This window comes from Trachemys scripta, chromosome 12 (genome assembly GCF_013100865.1).
Source record: "Trachemys scripta elegans isolate TJP31775 chromosome 12, CAS_Tse_1.0, whole genome shotgun sequence".
Taxonomy (NCBI): Eukaryota; Metazoa; Chordata; order Testudines; family Emydidae; genus Trachemys; species Trachemys scripta.
In genome coordinates this window covers 34,754,942-34,771,880 of record NC_048309.1, presented here as the reverse complement: position 1 = coordinate 34,771,880, position 16,939 = coordinate 34,754,942, and the positions used below count along the sequence as shown (strand labels likewise).

General features: G+C 42.3%; 1 protein-coding gene across 1 annotated transcript; it reads left to right on the top strand.

The window, feature by feature from the left end:
* Positions 1 to 5,613: 5,613 nt before the first annotated feature.
* LOC117886105 (olfactory receptor 1020-like) lies at positions 5,614 to 6,582 on the top strand. The gene has a single exon (XM_034787743.1). The coding sequence runs from the start codon at positions 5,614 to 5,616 to the stop codon at positions 6,580 to 6,582; it is 969 nt and encodes a 322-aa protein (XP_034643634.1).
* Positions 6,583 to 16,939: the final 10,357 nt, after the last annotated feature.

Genomic DNA, 16,939 nt, shown 5'->3' with positions numbered 1-16,939 from the left:
GGTAACCAGTTCCAGATTTTAACTATCCTAAGAGTTAGAAAGATTTTTCCTAATACACCTCTACCTCGATATGATGCTGTCCTTGGGAGCCAAAAAATCTTACCGTGTTATAGGTGAAACCGCATTATATTGAACTTGATTTGATCCCCTGGAGTTCACAGCCCCGCCCCCCCAGAGCGCTGCTTTACCGCGTTATATCCAAATTCGTGTTATATTGGGTGGTGTTATAATGCGGTAGAGGTGAACCTAACCTAAATCTCCCTTGTGTCAAATTTAGCTGATTACTTCTTGTCCTACTCTTGATAGAAAGAAAGAAGGAAAGAAAAAGAAGAGTTCGTTAATTCCGCGTGGCTGAATCCATACAGAAGTTACAGCAGTTTAACTACAAATGGTTTTTAAAACAGTTTAACTAAAGCTGCATTTTTAAACTGATTTAGTTAGTCCCCTGGGTGAGCATTTGTATCAATTTAAACCTGGAATGATCAATTTAGTTTGTGCCTGTAAATTTACCAGTGTAAGCTCAGGGCTAACATTACATCATGGTCCAGAGGGCTGGTGATTTAACTCATTAAGCACCTTTTTCTCCATGGATCTTAAAAGCACGGAGTAAATATTAAGACATTTCAGTTCAGTATCTATCCATCTAATCTGTCCTACATACTGTCATATCCCCCACCACCATATTAGATGAGGGTCAGATGTTAATACTCTACTGATGTTCAGAAATGCCTTACTACACCCGTTCTTCCATTGATTTCAAAGGGATAACTCTCAGAGTGCACTCCTATACAGTGTGACTAGCATACTGGGTATCTAGAGAACCTGTCTACAGGAAGTTATTTTGGGGTGGATATCTGTCCCCATATTCTATGTTAGGGGTGTAGCGCCTGATGTTTTGGGGAATGGGACTGTGTGGAGGTGTGGTATTGGCTGCCTGAAATACAGCATGACCCCGAGGCACAGAATTGCCATCTGAAGCTGGGTAAGGCAAACCCAACACTAAGCTGGGCAAAATCAATCTAGACATATGACTCAGATCACATGGCATTGGCTTGTTGCAAGTACATGTGTGACAAGGTGGATTAGCTCATTCTAGGCTCTGGATGCCATTCTGCCTGACTTTCCCCTTCTTCACCGAGTGTGAGGTAGATTCGGGAGCTTTCTGAAACACTGCTGCTCTGTTGTAGAATGTCGAAGAAGCATGCTGAGCTGCTTCAGTTATAATGATATCGAAAGGATTAATGAATAGAGCTGGTCAAAAAAAAATCCACTAAACCTGCTTTGTGATGGAAAGCTGGGTTTTTGACTAAATGAAAATTTTCATGGAAACTGTCTGGTTTTGACTTTTTCTCAAGAAATCTGAAAATCAAAACATTTTTCATTTTCTCAGGGGGGTGGGATTTCCCCCTCCCTAGCTCTAGCATTTGTTCCCTACAATCATTGATGGAGCTGTTTAAGCACTTTTGTTTTAGCCCACAACATACATCATATACATTTACACAGAATATATAATTACATTGAAAAGAGCTTGTTTCTGCATCAAAATGCTTTGTAGAGGGGCCTGTCCAGTTATCATCAAAAATATTTAGAAGGTACCTGTCAAAATTCCATATAACTACCACACCAGTATGTATGTAGCGAGTAGTCAACTATAGTGTTGGGCCTGTTTCTCATTTACACTCAGGTCACTTGAAACCATTCTGGGGGTGTTAAGGGGCATTAAAATAGGAGAAGATTCTGTTTATGTATAAAGGGGCCTCACTATAAATGCGAATCAGAATTCTTATGCATTGGCCTCTCTTCTCAGATTCTCATATCGGTATTTTGCATTGTTCAGAAGACCTAGAATGGTTCTCACTTCTTTTTCTGGACCATTTAATATTTAATTAAAGTGAAAGAATTTCAGTAGGAGACCTGGCTAGACAGAGTGCACCCCACTTCAGGGTATCATCTAGTCCAGTGGCTAAGATACTCTGCTGACACATGGGGAGCCCCTCCTCATCGGTCAGAGGGGGGGATTGATTCAGAATCTCCCAGAGATGGGTGAGTACCCTCACTGCTGGCCTAAAAGTTATTAAAAGGCAGGTCAGCTGCTTCCTCCTCCACTTTGTGTGTAGGTAGCCGTGCTCTGAGAAAGCCTACTGGATTAGACCCGAAGCCAAGATATCTTCCCCCAGCTTGAGAATTGTTTTAGAGCTTAGGCATGGAGTAGGTGTCAGGACAACTAGAGTCAGCAGTGCCCGTGTGCAGAGGCTGAAATGTAGGTTCCTTAGGAGCCTATGGGTTGGGCAGAAGCCAAAGAGGAATTTTCTAGATCACATGGTGCTTAAATGTGGAACTTGGGTGCCTAAAATTGGGGTTTGTAACCTAAGTCCTTTTTGCGGTTCTGGGCTTTAGACTCAGAACAAAAGAGCTTCCATATTAGGTTAGACCATGGTCCAGCTTGCCCAGTATCATATCTCTAAAAGTGGCCCATATCGGAGCTCCAGGGGTAGTGCACAAAACAGGGCAGTTGCAATGATCCACCGCTGTCTTCCACTCACAGCTTCTGGCATCAGAGGTTTAGGGTTGCCCCTTCATGAGGTTACATGCCAGACCATCTTGGCCAATAGCCATTTATGGACCTGTACTCCAGGAGCTTATCCAGTTCTTTTTTGAACCCACTTACATTGCTGGCCATCACAGTATCCCATGACAATGAATTCCAGAGGTATGCTGGGTGGAAAAGTACTTCCTTTGATTTGTATTAAGCCAGCTGTCTATTAATTTAATCAGGTGACCCCTGGTTTTTTTTTAATTGTGTGACAGGGTAAATAACACTTCTCCATTCACTTTTCCTACACCAGTCATGATTTTATAGACCTCTATCATATCCCCCCTTAGTAAGATGAACAACCCCCAGTATTCAAGGTGTCTCTTGGCACATATGCACACAGGGCAAGACAGAAAAAGGAGATACCCTGGAGGTTTCAATGGGGATTGCAGTGGCCTTGATGTTTACCCTGTTTTAACAAGCAACACAGATTCAATTCTTCCATGATGACAAGTTTAAGCAGCCTTAAGGGAGATCCAAACAGCAGCCAGAGCCAGGATGAGGCTGCTGTCTCCTATAAACCATGTAAGAATCCAGAGCAGCCGGCACTAAGGTTCTGTGTAATATACACAGCAGAGTGCATCCAACAGGAAAGCAAGAGCAGCGGTAGGAAAATGACGGTGTCTTTGCAGAGAGAGTGAGAGTGCATGAGACACTGAAGGGCGCAGAACAATGGTGAAATCCAGGTCCTGATCCTCAGACCCAGTCACCACTGATGGAGATGTCCCATTTCATGCTGGGGATTAAAGGTAAATCTGATAATTCCTGGGTGAAATCCTGAGGATTTTAGGGAGAAAAGGCTGTACCATTGGGAAGAAGAGCAGCATTAAATGTCTCTCTGGTAAACAATATGCTTGTGCATTAACCGCTCTGTATCATTCCTTATTCTCCCCTTGATATGTCTAATATGGCTGAACCCAGACACTACAGACAGTGGCTGTGAGTAATGCAGAACAGAATTTGCCTACAGTTCCCTGCCAGCAGACTCACACACATAAGCTGGGTTACAAGATGCAGCTGGGGGTGGAATATGTTCCAGGGTTTGTTGGAGAGTCATTTAGGGGATAAGAGTGAGAGGGATCGGTGAAGTCTGTTCGGGGAGTTCCCTTTGTGCACAGGGCAGAGTCTTCTTCCCATCTGTGCTGTTGGTCAGTGTCACTGCGTAGTCTCAGGCTCTAGCATGATACCATCACATTCACGTCCCTCGCTGGGGAAGCTCATGAGTGTGACCCTCACGACCATCACAGCAAGTTTAGGGGTCAGAGTGGGCAAGGAACTCAACAGGAGCTCCCTGTGCAATGCTGGTACAGAAAGGGTTAATGGGATCCTGTGCTGTATAAACTGAGAAGTGGTGAGTAGAAGTAGAGTGGTGATGTAACCCATATTAGGCATTTGAGACCAAATGGTATCCAGTCTTTTTCTGTGTCCACATTTTAAAAAGGACATTGAAAAACTGGAAAGAGTGCAAGAAAAAGTCATAATAATATGGGGGTGGGGATGGAGAAAATGCCTTACAGTGAGAGTGAGGGATCTGAAATGGCATGACTTATCAGAAAGAAGATTGAGAGGTGACTTGCTTACAGATGATGATCACCTTCATGGGAAGAAAATACCAGGGCTAAAGGGCTCTTTAATCCAGCAGAAAAAGTCAAAACAAGAACCAGAAAAAATCATTTGAGGAATAAGTCAGACATTATGAATGGGGAAGGTGGTTAACCACTGGAACAAAGTGCCGAGGGAAGTTGTGGATTATCAACCTCCTGACATCTTAAAAATTAAGACTGGCAGCCATTCTGGAGGATTTGCTCTCATGCTCCATGGTTATGCTTTCCATTCTTGAACCATTGTCCACTACCCCGAGCCCACCCCTTCAAGTGACAAGCCTGTGCTTTCACTTCTCTTGGGTGAGATCTTGAGGTCCAACCATTCTTCTAATCCCCAGTTTACCACCTTTTTAGTTCCAGTTGCGTTACTGCAGCAGGTTTAACTTTAGTCTGGCCCTGCTATAGATTTTCCTCCCTGAGCGTGTGACTGAATGAGTTTGGACAGACACAGGATCAGCTTCTTCAGAACAAAGTAGTATTTATTTGCTAAAGGGAACACAGCATTGAAGAAAATGGGTTGAAACAACAAAGACTCCTTGTTGCCTCTTTTCCTACATAAACTAAATTCCTCTGTCCATAGCTCATCCTATTCCAGATCCCATTTCTGAGTATGAGGGATAGTTTTTATCCCTGTACACCCTCTCTCTGTGCCGTATGTTGAATCCTTTACTTAGACAGTGTCTTTTGATCTCCCTCTTCCCAGCCTTAGTAAAACAACTGCACAACTTTGCTGCCAAATGATCGTATTGTTGTATATAAGTGTTTGCTGGGAAATTCCTTATCTAGGTTATTGTTTTGCCTTTCCTGTCTGCTTCCCCTAAGAACCCATTTTAATCTTAACCACCTAGCAACCAGTCCATCATAAAATTAACGCATAGAACTATGCAGAGCATTGATACAAAATAATGCAGATATTTCCAAGCTTGTTACATATGCTTAACTCAATGCAGAGTAAACTGGAGAAGTGCCATGGGTCATGATATCCAGGACCACAGCCTCCATAATTACAGTATTGTCTTCTGGCTATATTTCTAAAATATATGCTTTAGTTCAAAAAGGAATGAATTCATGAAAATGTTAAGGCCTAAAATATACCGTCCCGGCTGACCTTTCCATCTATGCATATATGAAAGAAAGAAGTTTGGGGCAGAAGAGTGATAAATAAACAGTGTAGCTGGAAAATGAGGAATCTCTATTCCAAAACCTTGCACAAAGTCGGGGGGTGGGGGGGAGAGAAGCAGTGTCTGGCTCTGTGAAAGCTTATAAATCACGCTCTTCTTATGCACATCGAATTTTTCTAGAATCAAATGGCTGGGAATTTACTGTGTTTGATTGCACAGTAAACTTTTTCAATGCTCACGACTTTTTATCTGTCACTAGATAATCTCATGGGAAACAGAGGAAGAGGCAATCTACATGCATGTCATGGAGAAAGGAGAAGGGGAAAATGAAACATATATCACAGAATTCATCCTCCTGGGATTTGGGAATCATGCTGAACTGCAGCCCCTTCTCTTCCTGCTGTTTCTAGTGATCTACATTGTGACCATGGCTGGGAACATCCTCATCATTGCACTAGTTGTGACTGATCAGCACCTTCACACCCCCATGTACTTCTTTCTGGGGAACTTGTCCTGCTTGGAGACCAGCTTCACCTCCACCATCCTGCCCAGGGTGTTGGACAGCCTCCTGACTGGGGACAGAAATATTTCTGTTACTGGCTGTATCACTCAATTTTATTTCCTTGGTCTTTATGTGGGAGTTGAATGTTATCTCTTAGCACTTATGTCCTACGACCGGTACTTAGCAATATGCAAACCACTACACTACACAGGTCTTATGAATGGCAGAATCTGCCAGCAGTTAGCAGCTGTGTCCTGGATGAGTGGATTTATGATAATTACCATAGTCACATGTTTAATGTCACAGTTACATTTCTGTGGCCCCAATGAAATTAACCATTTCCTTTGTGATTTTACCCCAGTGATTAAACTCTCCTGCAGTAATACCAGCCTGATCATACTGGTGACATTTATATTCTCTTTCATATATACCCTGCCCCTGTTTCTATTAACCCTGGCATCCTACATTTGTATCATCTCCACCATCCTGAGAATCCCATCCACCACTGGGAGGAGAAAGGCATTTTCCACTTGCTCCTCTCACCTCATTGTGGTGACAATCTACTATGGGACTCTAATCATTGTCTATATGTTTCCAGACACTGACACACTTAGAGACCTCAACAAAGTGTTCTCTCTCTTCTACACAGTCCTAACTCCCCTGGCCAATCCCCTCATCTACAGCCTGAGAAACAAAGAGGTCAAGGCGGCCCTGAGAAAAGTCATCAGCAAATGTATGGAGCTTATAGAAATTGAGAAGTAGTGTTTGATATGGCAATGAATGAATCTGGAAGAGCTAGAAAGGGAGTTAGCATTTAGACTGTCCCTAGCTCATGACAATGGGAGCTTTCTTGGCGAATATGAGGACATGCTAATTTTGGGGATGTCTGCATTCCCACTTTTTAAGAGTTGAAGCTTGCTTCTCCCCTAGCTGGAATCTTAACTTTCCTATTCTTCGCATTCAAGTGGAATTCAAGGTTTTACTTTCATGTTTTGTTTGCATCTTTGATCTGAGTTGTGAAAAGTCTAGTTTTTACATTGCAGTGTTCTTGAATACCTACGGGTGGATTTGGATTATTAAAGTATTTAGTCTCTCACCTTGATATCAGGTGTCCTATAATTTTATATTTGGGTAGATTGCACTGGTCTTCACAATTTTTGTTTGTTATACATGTTGTCATGAAATGATTAGTGGTGTGTAAGATCCTAAATGCATTCCTGGTTATTGAAATAGAACAATTAATTGACGTGAAATATTTCTGGTGAGACATCTCTTTACCCTAAAGAATACTTTAATGTCAGGTGAAAAAATAATAAATATGTGTGGGAAAACTGCTAATTAATTCTGCATTTCAAAATTGAATTTGGAAAAAGCACCTAAAAGAGTAAAGTTCCCAAGTCCCAGTGATTTTCAAAATTATTTGAATTTGTAAGGGACAGATTTTGAAAGGTTCTAAAGATGCAGATAAGTGTCTAAGTGTATATCTAAATGTGCCCAGGCCTTCGACTCCTGGCCCACGTGCACACAGGGTATTCCAAAAACGGAGATTCCCTGGAGGTTTCGGAGGGGATTGCAATGGCCTTGATGTTTATGTTGTTCCAATAAACAAAATAGGATTTAATACCTTCCATGAGGGCTATCGACTAATGATCATTATCAGCAGTCTCAAATGAGAGACCAATAACAGCCAGGGTGAGTTGCTGTTCCCTGTAGCCCCAGTAAGAATCCAGAGCAGGCAGCACTAAGGTTGGTTGTGATATATCCAAGTGTGTGCATGAAGCGAGAAAGCAAGAGCAGTGCAGCCCAGCTGCAAACTATAGGTGTCTTGCAGAGTGAATGGGATTGTCTGAGACACTGAGGAGAGAAGAGCGATGGTGGAATATGGACCCCGATCCCAACACCTAGCCACCATCAATGGAGAAGTCGCCACTTCATGGTGAGGATTAATGGTAAATCGACCAATCCTGGGTCACATACTAGGGATCTTAGGGAGAAACACCTGTTAGATTGGGAAGCAGAACAGGCTGAACTGCCTCTCCAGTACACAGTTTCCTTGTGCATTTACAGCGATGTATCATTCTGCATTCTCCCCTTGCTATGGCTCATCACTGCTCCGAATATCATTGAACTGAGACCCCGCGGAGAGTGGCTGTGATTTCTGCAGCACAGAATCCTCCCACAGTTCCACCCCAGCAAATTCAAACATAAGATCTGGTTTATGTTGTGGGTTGGGGATGGAAAGTGTCCCCGGGTTTGTTAGAGAGTCACTAACATGATAAGAGTGAGAGGGATCTGGGGAGTTTGTTCGTGGTATTCCCTTTGTGCATTGAGCAGAGTCATCTTCCCATCTGTGCTGTTGGTCATTGTCACTGCCTAGTCCCAGGCACTAGCATGATGCCATCACATTTTTGTCCCTCTCTGGGGAAGCTCGTGTGTGTGACCCTCACCACTATCACAGCACGCTTGGGGGTCAGAGGGGACAAGTAACACAACTTAAGCTCCAGGTGCGATACTGTGGAGCAAAGGACTAATGCGATCCTATAATGTATAAATAGAGGACAGATGAATAGTAGTATGGAGGTGATCTGACCTCTATTAGGCATTGGTAAGACTGAATTGCATCCAGTACTGGTCTATGTGTGCATTTACAAAAGGATGTTGAACAATTGGAGAGGGTGTAAAAGTGACACAAAAATGTGGGGGAGGGGCAGTGCAGGGAGGTGCTGGAGAAAATCTCTTCCAGTGAGAGTAAAGGAGCTCAAACTATTCAACTGATAAGAAAGACTTTAGAGAGGTGACTTGACTTCAGTGGATTCGTAGCTTCCTGGGGAGAAAATATCAAATACTACTAAAAGGCCCTTGAATCCAGCAGAGAATGACAAAACAAGAACGAGTGGCTGGAAGCTGAAGCCAGATGTATTCAATTTAGAAATAAAGCACACATGACATGACAATTCATAAAGTTTATTCATAAAGTAGAATAAAGTGCCAAAGGAGGGGCTGGATTCTCCACCTTCGATGTCTTCAAAATCATGACTGGCTGCATTTCTGCAGGATTTGCAGTCACTTTCACTGGGCAGGCTGCTCCTTCTTGGAACTTCCTCCAGTTTCCCCAGCACGGCACTTGGAAGTGAGAAGCCCAAGCTTCCCCTTCTCTTGGGTGGGATCCTGAGATCCAACCATTCTCTGGATCACCAGATTACTACCCCTTTGGTGCCAGCTGTGTTACCCTAGCAGTTCTAACTGGAGTTTGGTCTTGCTATAGATTTCCCTCCCTCAGCCAGTGACAGAATGAGCTTGCAGGTCAAGTCCTGCACAGATACAAAATGTGTATTGGCATCTCATCTGCAAAAATGACTCAGGGATACAAAGCAGATGTCAGCAGATTTGCACAGCTTTAGATATAAAATTTGGATCTGCTTCCATCCATGATCCGCAAAGCTGGTCCTCAGATATCCGCATTCACATCTGCAGGTGCAGATATCTGTGGATATAAAGCAGATATCCACAGATATGCTGTGCTGTATTTGCAGGACATAGGAAGAGCTTCTTCAAACAACAAAGAGTCCTAAATGTCTCTTGTTTTACCTGCGCTTAACTCCTCTATCCATAGCTCAGGTTCTTCCAGATCCCATTTCTGAGTCTGAGGGATAGTTGAATCCCTGAAGACCCTTTCTCTGTGTCTCATAGGGAATCCTTTACTTGGACAGTTTCTTTTAATCTCTTTTTTCTCAGCCTTGGTAAACAACTGTGTATCCCTGCTGGATATTGACATGGTCATAGTGTGTGTGCTTTGCCTTTCCTGTCTGGTTCCTCTAACAACCCCTTTTGATCTCACCCACATCACAAGCAATCCATCATTATTTAAAATACACAGCTATGCACTTTACTGATACAAAATAATGCAGATATGTCCCAGTTTGTCACATATGGCTTACTTAACCACAAGGTATTGGGGGTAAATTCAGAGTAAGTGGGGAAGTGTTATGGCTCCTCGCATACAGGACTCAGGTTAGATCATGCCAGTAGTCCCTTCTGCTTTAGTTCAACAAGGAATTATTTAAAGGAAGCCCTGTGGCATGCAACGTACACTCCCATCTGGCCTTTAGATTTAGGTAACTGTGAATGAAAGAAGCTGGGGGCAGAAAAATGATACATTAACAATCTAGCTGATTTTGTGGTGGGCAAGTAGGGAAAAACTATTCCAAAATCTTGTCTAACGTCTGGGATAATAGCCATGTCATGGCTCTGGGAAAGCTTATAAATCGTGCTTTCCTTGTGAGGTTTGATCTTTTCTAGAATCAAATGGATGGAAATTTAGTGTATAGCAAACTCTTCTAATGTTCCTTACATTTTCATATATCACTAGATACATCTCATGGAAAATGGATGAAGGAGGAACCTGTATAAAGTACTTGGAGAAAGGAGAAGAAGAAAATAAAACATATCACAGAATTCATCCTTCTGGGATTTGCAAATCTCCCTGACCTGCAGCCCCTTCTCTTCCTGCTGTTTCTAGTGGTCTACATTGTAACCATGGCTGGGAACCTCCTCATTGTTGCACTAGTTGTGACTGATCAGCACCTTCACCCCCCCCATATTCTTCTTCTTGGGGAACTCGTCCTGATTGGAGACCTGCTACACCTCGACCATCCTGCCCAGGATGCTGGGGACAGAACCATTTCTGTTGGCGGGTGCATCACTCTTTTTTTTTCTTTTTTTTCCTTGTCGGAAATGAATGTTATCTCCTAGCACTTATGTCCTATGACCGGTATTTAGCAATATGCAAACCACTACACTACACAGCTCTTATGAATGGCAGAATTTGCCTCAAGTTAGCACCTGTGTCCTGGATGAGTGGATTTCTAGCAACAACCATAATAACATGTTTAATGTCACAATTACATTTCTGTGGCCCCAATGAAATTGACCATTTCCTTTGTGATTCACCCCAGTGATTAAACTTTCCTGCAGTGCCACCAGCCTGATAAAACTGGTGACCTTTATACTCTCTTCCATATATATCCTGCCCCCATTTCTATTAACCTTGGCATCCTATGTTGCTATCTTCTCCACCATCTGGACAATCCCTTCCACCAGTGGCTGGAGAAAGGCATTTTCCACCTGCTCCTGTCACCTCATTGTCGTTACAGTCTACTATGGGACCCTAATCATTGTCTATGTGTTACCAGACACTGACACACATAGAAACCTCAACAAAGTGTTCTCTGTCTTCTACATAGTAATGACTCCCATGGCCAATCCCCTTCTATACAGCCTGAGAAACAAAGAAGTCAAGGAGGCCCTGAGAAAGGTCATCATTAAATGTCTAGTGTTCACAGGGACTCCAACAGAGTGATTGATATGGGAATGAATCAATCTGGCAGAACTTTAAGGGAATTAGCATCTAGTTTGTGCCTAGTTCATGTCAATGGGAGTTTTCTTGGGGAATGTGAAGATATACTGTGTTTTGGGAGGACAGCATTTATAGTTGATTACAGCTGATACTTCCTAATGCCCCAGCTGAAATAATAGCTCTGATGTGCTCTGCATTCCATGCAGTGGAATTAAAGATTTTTAGTTACATGTTTCATCTACTTCTTTACTCTGAGTTTATTGGGAAAAGTCTATACTTTACATAGTTCTGTCCTGGAATCCCTGTGGGTGCTTTCATAGAATAGAATATCAGGGTTGGAAGGGACCTCAGGAGGTCATCTAGTCCAACCCCCTGCTCAAAGCAGGACCAATTCCCAGCTAAATCATCCCAGCTAGGGCTTGGTCACGCCTGACCTTAAAAACCTCTAAGGAAGGAGATTCCACCACTTCCCTAGGTAACCCATTCCAGTGCTTCACCACCCTCCTAGTGAAAAAGTTTTTCCTAATATCCAACCTAAGCCTCCCACACTGCAACTTGAGGCCATTACTCCTTGTTCTGTCATCTCCTACCACTGAAAACAATCTACATCCATCCTCTTTGGACCCCCCTTTCAGGTAGTTGAAAGCAGCTATCAAATCCCCCCTCATTCTTCTCTTCTGCAGACTAAACAATCCCAGTTCCCTCAGCCTCTCCTCATAAGTCATATGCTCCAGCCCCCTAATCATTTTTGTTGCCCTCTGCTGGACTCTTTCCAATTTTTCCACATAATTCTTTCAGATTGTGTAAATATTCTTCCCTCATCTTTTTGTCAGGGCTTCCAATATAATTTTATATTTGTGAAGTTTGTACTGAATGTCATATATTTTGTTTGTTACATATGCAATATTGCAATGATCAGAAGGTTTGTAAGATCCTAAATGGATTCCTGGATGTTGAAATAAAATTATTGAGATGAATGATTTCTGGTGAAACATCTCTTCATCCTAAAGATCATTTCAATGTCAGGTGAAAAGATAAATGTGTGTTGAGAAATTGCTATTTATTTCTGCATTTGAAAAGTGCCAGGATCTTTCAAAAACACCTAAGTGACATAGGGTACATCTACACTGTGAGAAAAGATTCATGGATGGCCCAGGTCAGTTGACTCAGGATCATGAGGCTCAGGCTGCAGGGGTATAAAATTTCCCTTTAAAAGTTTCGGGCTCAGGCTGGAGGTTCAATGTTGCAGTGTAGCTGTATCCTTAGCTTCCTAAACCCAACAGCTTTCAAATATGGTTGGATTCATAAGGGCCAGAATTTTAAAGTTGCTAAGTATGCAGATAGGTGTTTAGCTGGGGTTTCAAATATGCCTGACTCCCATTAATTGTTATATGTTTTCATACTCTATTGAAAAGTGCCAGGATCTATCTGAAACACGTCCATGACTTCATTTCCTTCATCCCAATCATTTTCAAAGTGATCAGATTCCTAAGGGTCAAATTATGAAATGTTCTAAAGATGCAGATAAGTGTCTAGTTAGATTCTCAAATTTACCCAGGCACTTAACTCCCATTTATTATTGTATGTTTTATTTTAAAAAGCTGAGACCAGATATCTGTCTGGAAAGAAGACTGGTTTGGTGATTAAAGCACTGTGCAGAGATTTCTGGCTTTGGCACAATCCGACTGTTTGATCCTTCACAGGTCATTTGGAAGAGAAATTCCAAAACAGCTGAAGGGAGTTAGCTCCAAATATTTTTAATGGGATTTTTAAGATAGTTTGAAAATCTCAGCCTGGTGCTCTATTAGCTTGCAGGAGTTCAGGTTCTGGATCAGGATATTTGGGCACCAGCTAAGAGCCATTTAAAATAGAAAATAAAAGAATGTAAAATAACGATGCTTCAGGGGTGAGGGTATGGTACAGTGAAGAGGGTATAAGGTTGGGTCTCAGAACATGGGGGCTCTAGTCCTGCTGCCGCGTGAGCCTGGGCAAATCACTTTTCTGTGCCTCTCTCAGGAAGGTGGGCTCATCAGCTGTTGCAGGCTGTGCACCTAGGAGAAGGAAAACTCCCATTTCTAACCAAGATCCTCAGCTAGTTCGTAAATGTTATAAACGTTGCACAAGCTCTATGGGTCTGCACCACTGTCCCTGGCTAATAGGACAACGCTGTCCATTGGGGTTTAGGCTCCAGAATGGAATGGATGCCTGCTAGATTGCCACAGTAATCTATTCTGCTAATCACATCAGAAGTCATTGTTATTTATGTCAGGATTAGTATGGAGCCATGACATCAGCTTCAATCAAATTGCTCCATACTCTAATCAAAGGAACTGGGTTTGCATTTTCCAAAAAAGATTAAGGGACTAGGATGCCCAAGTCTCATTGAAATGTAACAGGATTTGGGTGCCTAAATCCTTTAGGCTTGTTTGAATAATCTCAGCCGAAGCCCAGAATCCGTCCCAGAGATTTGGGATATAAAAAATTTACTCAGTTTAAATTCTAATGTATTATCTAGACCTGGAACAAAAATGGGTGTTTTCAAAAACTTGAAATCTGGACTCTAAAATTGTTTGGTTTTCAGCAATTTAAAGACAGAACATTTTTTTTAGGAACGTGGAGAAATTTCCCCTAAAGAATTGCATTTAGTCAAATACCCAATATTCTGTTGGGAAAAAGAAAGATGTTTCAATGGATATTTTTTTCTTCCAGTTCTATTTTTATTAGATCCTGGCCTGTCTTCAAACAGTTTGGAGACTAACTAAGGCTGAAGAAAACTCTCCCTCTCCCTAAACTTGGGCCTGATCCAACTCCATTGAACTCTTTGACCTTCAAAATGTTGAATCCTTCTTGTGGTTGTTCCTTTAACCCTCTCTAACTTTTTGATATTCTTTCTGAAGTTTGGATATCAAGACTACACACAGTATCCCAGTCATGCTTTCAAAAGTGTCATACTGAGCTAAAACCACCTTCCAGCTGCTACTCAACAGTTCTTTCTACATCCAAGGAGCATGTAAGTTCTTTTGGCCACAGCATTCCACAGAGAGACCATGTTCAGGGGGTTAACCACCATGAGCCATAGATAAAATACTTCTCTTAGTTATACACATCTCTCATGCCAGTCCCCTTGATAGATAAGGTTCAGATTTTTAGAAGTATTTATGAACCTAGTGAGATTTTCAAAGCATCAGAATCCACTGATTTCTGCATATAAAACAGTAATAAGAGCAGCAGCCAGCTAAGGAGTCACTCTTTTAGCTCAATTGTAGAAGAATGCTCTGCAGTTCCAGAGGTTCCACCTCGAAAGCTAGAAGCTGATGTCAGTGGTAGTTAGGCACCTACCCTGCCTGAATGCTTTGGAAAATCCCACTTGTGCCTTTTTGCATTTTTACGTGTCTGCATCACAGATGCACAAAAGTATCTAGGTCCCTAAAGCCCACAGCTAAGCAAATCAGTCCCAGATTTAGGTGCTACTAAGAACCACTAAACCACTGCGCACCTGCCACCTAACTCTGTAGATGCCTAAACTTATTAGGCACCCACATTTTTGTTATAAAAGTCCCCATAGCTCCTGCCTCTGGTCATATCCCCTACAGCCTCAGGCAGGTGCCTGGGCATCCATCTCACACTTCAACCCTAACATGATCCTCAAACGAGGTTAAGACAGTGGGTGGAGGAAAGCATTGTCCACCTGCTCCTCTCACCTCGCTGTGGTTGCAATCTACTATGGGACCTTAATCATTGTCTACATGTTACCAGACACTGACTCACTGTGAGACCTCAACAAAGTATTCTCCCTCTGCTACACTGTCCTGACTCCAATGGTCAATCCCCTTATATATAGCGTGAGAAACAAAGAAGTCAAGGAGGCCTTGAAAAAAAGTCACCAGTAAATGTCTAGTGCTCGCAGGAACTCAGAAGTAGTGACTGATATGGGAATGAACCAATTTGGCAGTATTTGCTAGGGAGTTAACATCTAGGTTGTCTCTAGTTCATGCCAATGGGAGTTTCCTTGGGGAATGTGGGGATATACTTTGTTTTGGGAGGGCAGCATTTAGCCTTGATGACATAGATACTTGCTAGTGACCCTGTGACGGGATCCCCTGGGTGCAGCCTGCTCCTTTAACTCTCTAGCCTCCACTGTCTCTCACAGCACTTTGCTAGTGACAAGCAGCAAACCCCTCCAGATACTATTATCACTCAGCACAACTGCATGTGGAGCCTCACACCCAGCTAGATTGTATGAATGCTCCCAGAGCCACTCATCAATCACACAGAAAAAGATACCAGCCAAATCCCCCCCAGCTTCCAGCCTTGTACCTGAGGAATATACCGTCTTGCACTGCTCAAGATGACCATTGCAAATGTATTAATTGGTTCACCACTTCATCAATGGAAAGTGGATATACACCAGCCTTTGCAAACCTGAGCAAACATCCTTGCCAAACACTGCAGGCAAACTCACTGGTAATGATAAACAGTTAAACAAATGTATTGACTACAAAGATAGATTTTAAGTGATTATAAGTGATAGGATAAAAGTCAGAGTTAGGTATCAAAAGGAAATAAAATATATGCATGCAGTCTAAACTCTCAGTCCTATTAGACTGGTTAACATTTAAATTAATTTTTTCTCACCCCACTGGATATTACAGTTCATAGTACACAGGTTTAACCCATGAAAGCTGGGCCAGTCCCCTCTGTTGAGTCTTCAGTCTTCTGAGTGTCCTTGTTTCTTGCAGCATATTTGTGGGAAGGAGAAAGGCCAAGCATGGGTCCACTGTGTTCTGTTTTATACCCTCCATCCCAGGTGCTTGGAGAACATAAGTCCAGGCATGTCTGGTGGGCATTGCTGAGTCACCAGGCAAGGTTGAGCCATTCCCCTGCTGTGGCCTTGTGCAAGTGTGTCACTGTATTGTAGCTCCCTTGCTGGACAATGGCTGTTGATGGTTGTTTGACACCTGCCCGGGCATTGTCTCCAGATAACTAGTATCTGGGCACTTCCCAAACCCACAGCATATTTTAGTGAAAGCCATATAACACAATTTTCATTATTTCATATGCATTAATGACAGATAGTAGATAGATTAGATGTAACAGTGGGTTTCAGCAGACCATAATCTTCCCCATGATGCCTTACATGGCATGCTTTATATGCAAGATCGCAATTCTATAATAACGAGGAATATGGGGGTTACAGGGCACTCCCCCAAAGTATAGAATGTCACAGACCCAACTAGAATCATAACTTTCATGTGCTCTGCATTCCATGCAGTGGAATTCAAGATTTTTAGTTCCATGTTGCATGTATTTCTTTACTCCTGAGTGTATTGGGAAAAGTCTATATTTTACATTGCCATGACCTTGAATGTCTGTGCACCCTTTCAGGTTGTTTCAATGCTTCTTCTCTCATTTTGTGGTCAGGGCTTCCTATAAAATGTTATATTTGTGAAGATTGTACTGGACGTCATATTTTTGTCTGATATATGTGTGATCATGAAACGATCGGAAGGTTCATAAGATTTTAAATGGACTCCTGGATGTTGAAATAAAACTATTAATTGACATTAATGATATCTGGTAAAACATCTCTTCATCCTAAAGATCATTTCAATATCAGGTAAAAAATAAGTGTGGAGATGTTGCTATACATTTCAGTATTTACAAAGTGCCAGGGTCTTTCAAAAGCATGTAAATGATTTAGGGTACATCTACACTGTGAAAAAAGACTCATGGCTGTCCTAGGTCAGCTTACTCAGCATCACA

Bases quoted from the DNA above. Each gene is read 5' to 3' on its own strand.
- LOC117886105 (XM_034787743.1), top strand. From the start codon at position 5,614: ATGCATGTCATGGAGAAAGGAGAAGGGGAAAATGAAACATATATCACA.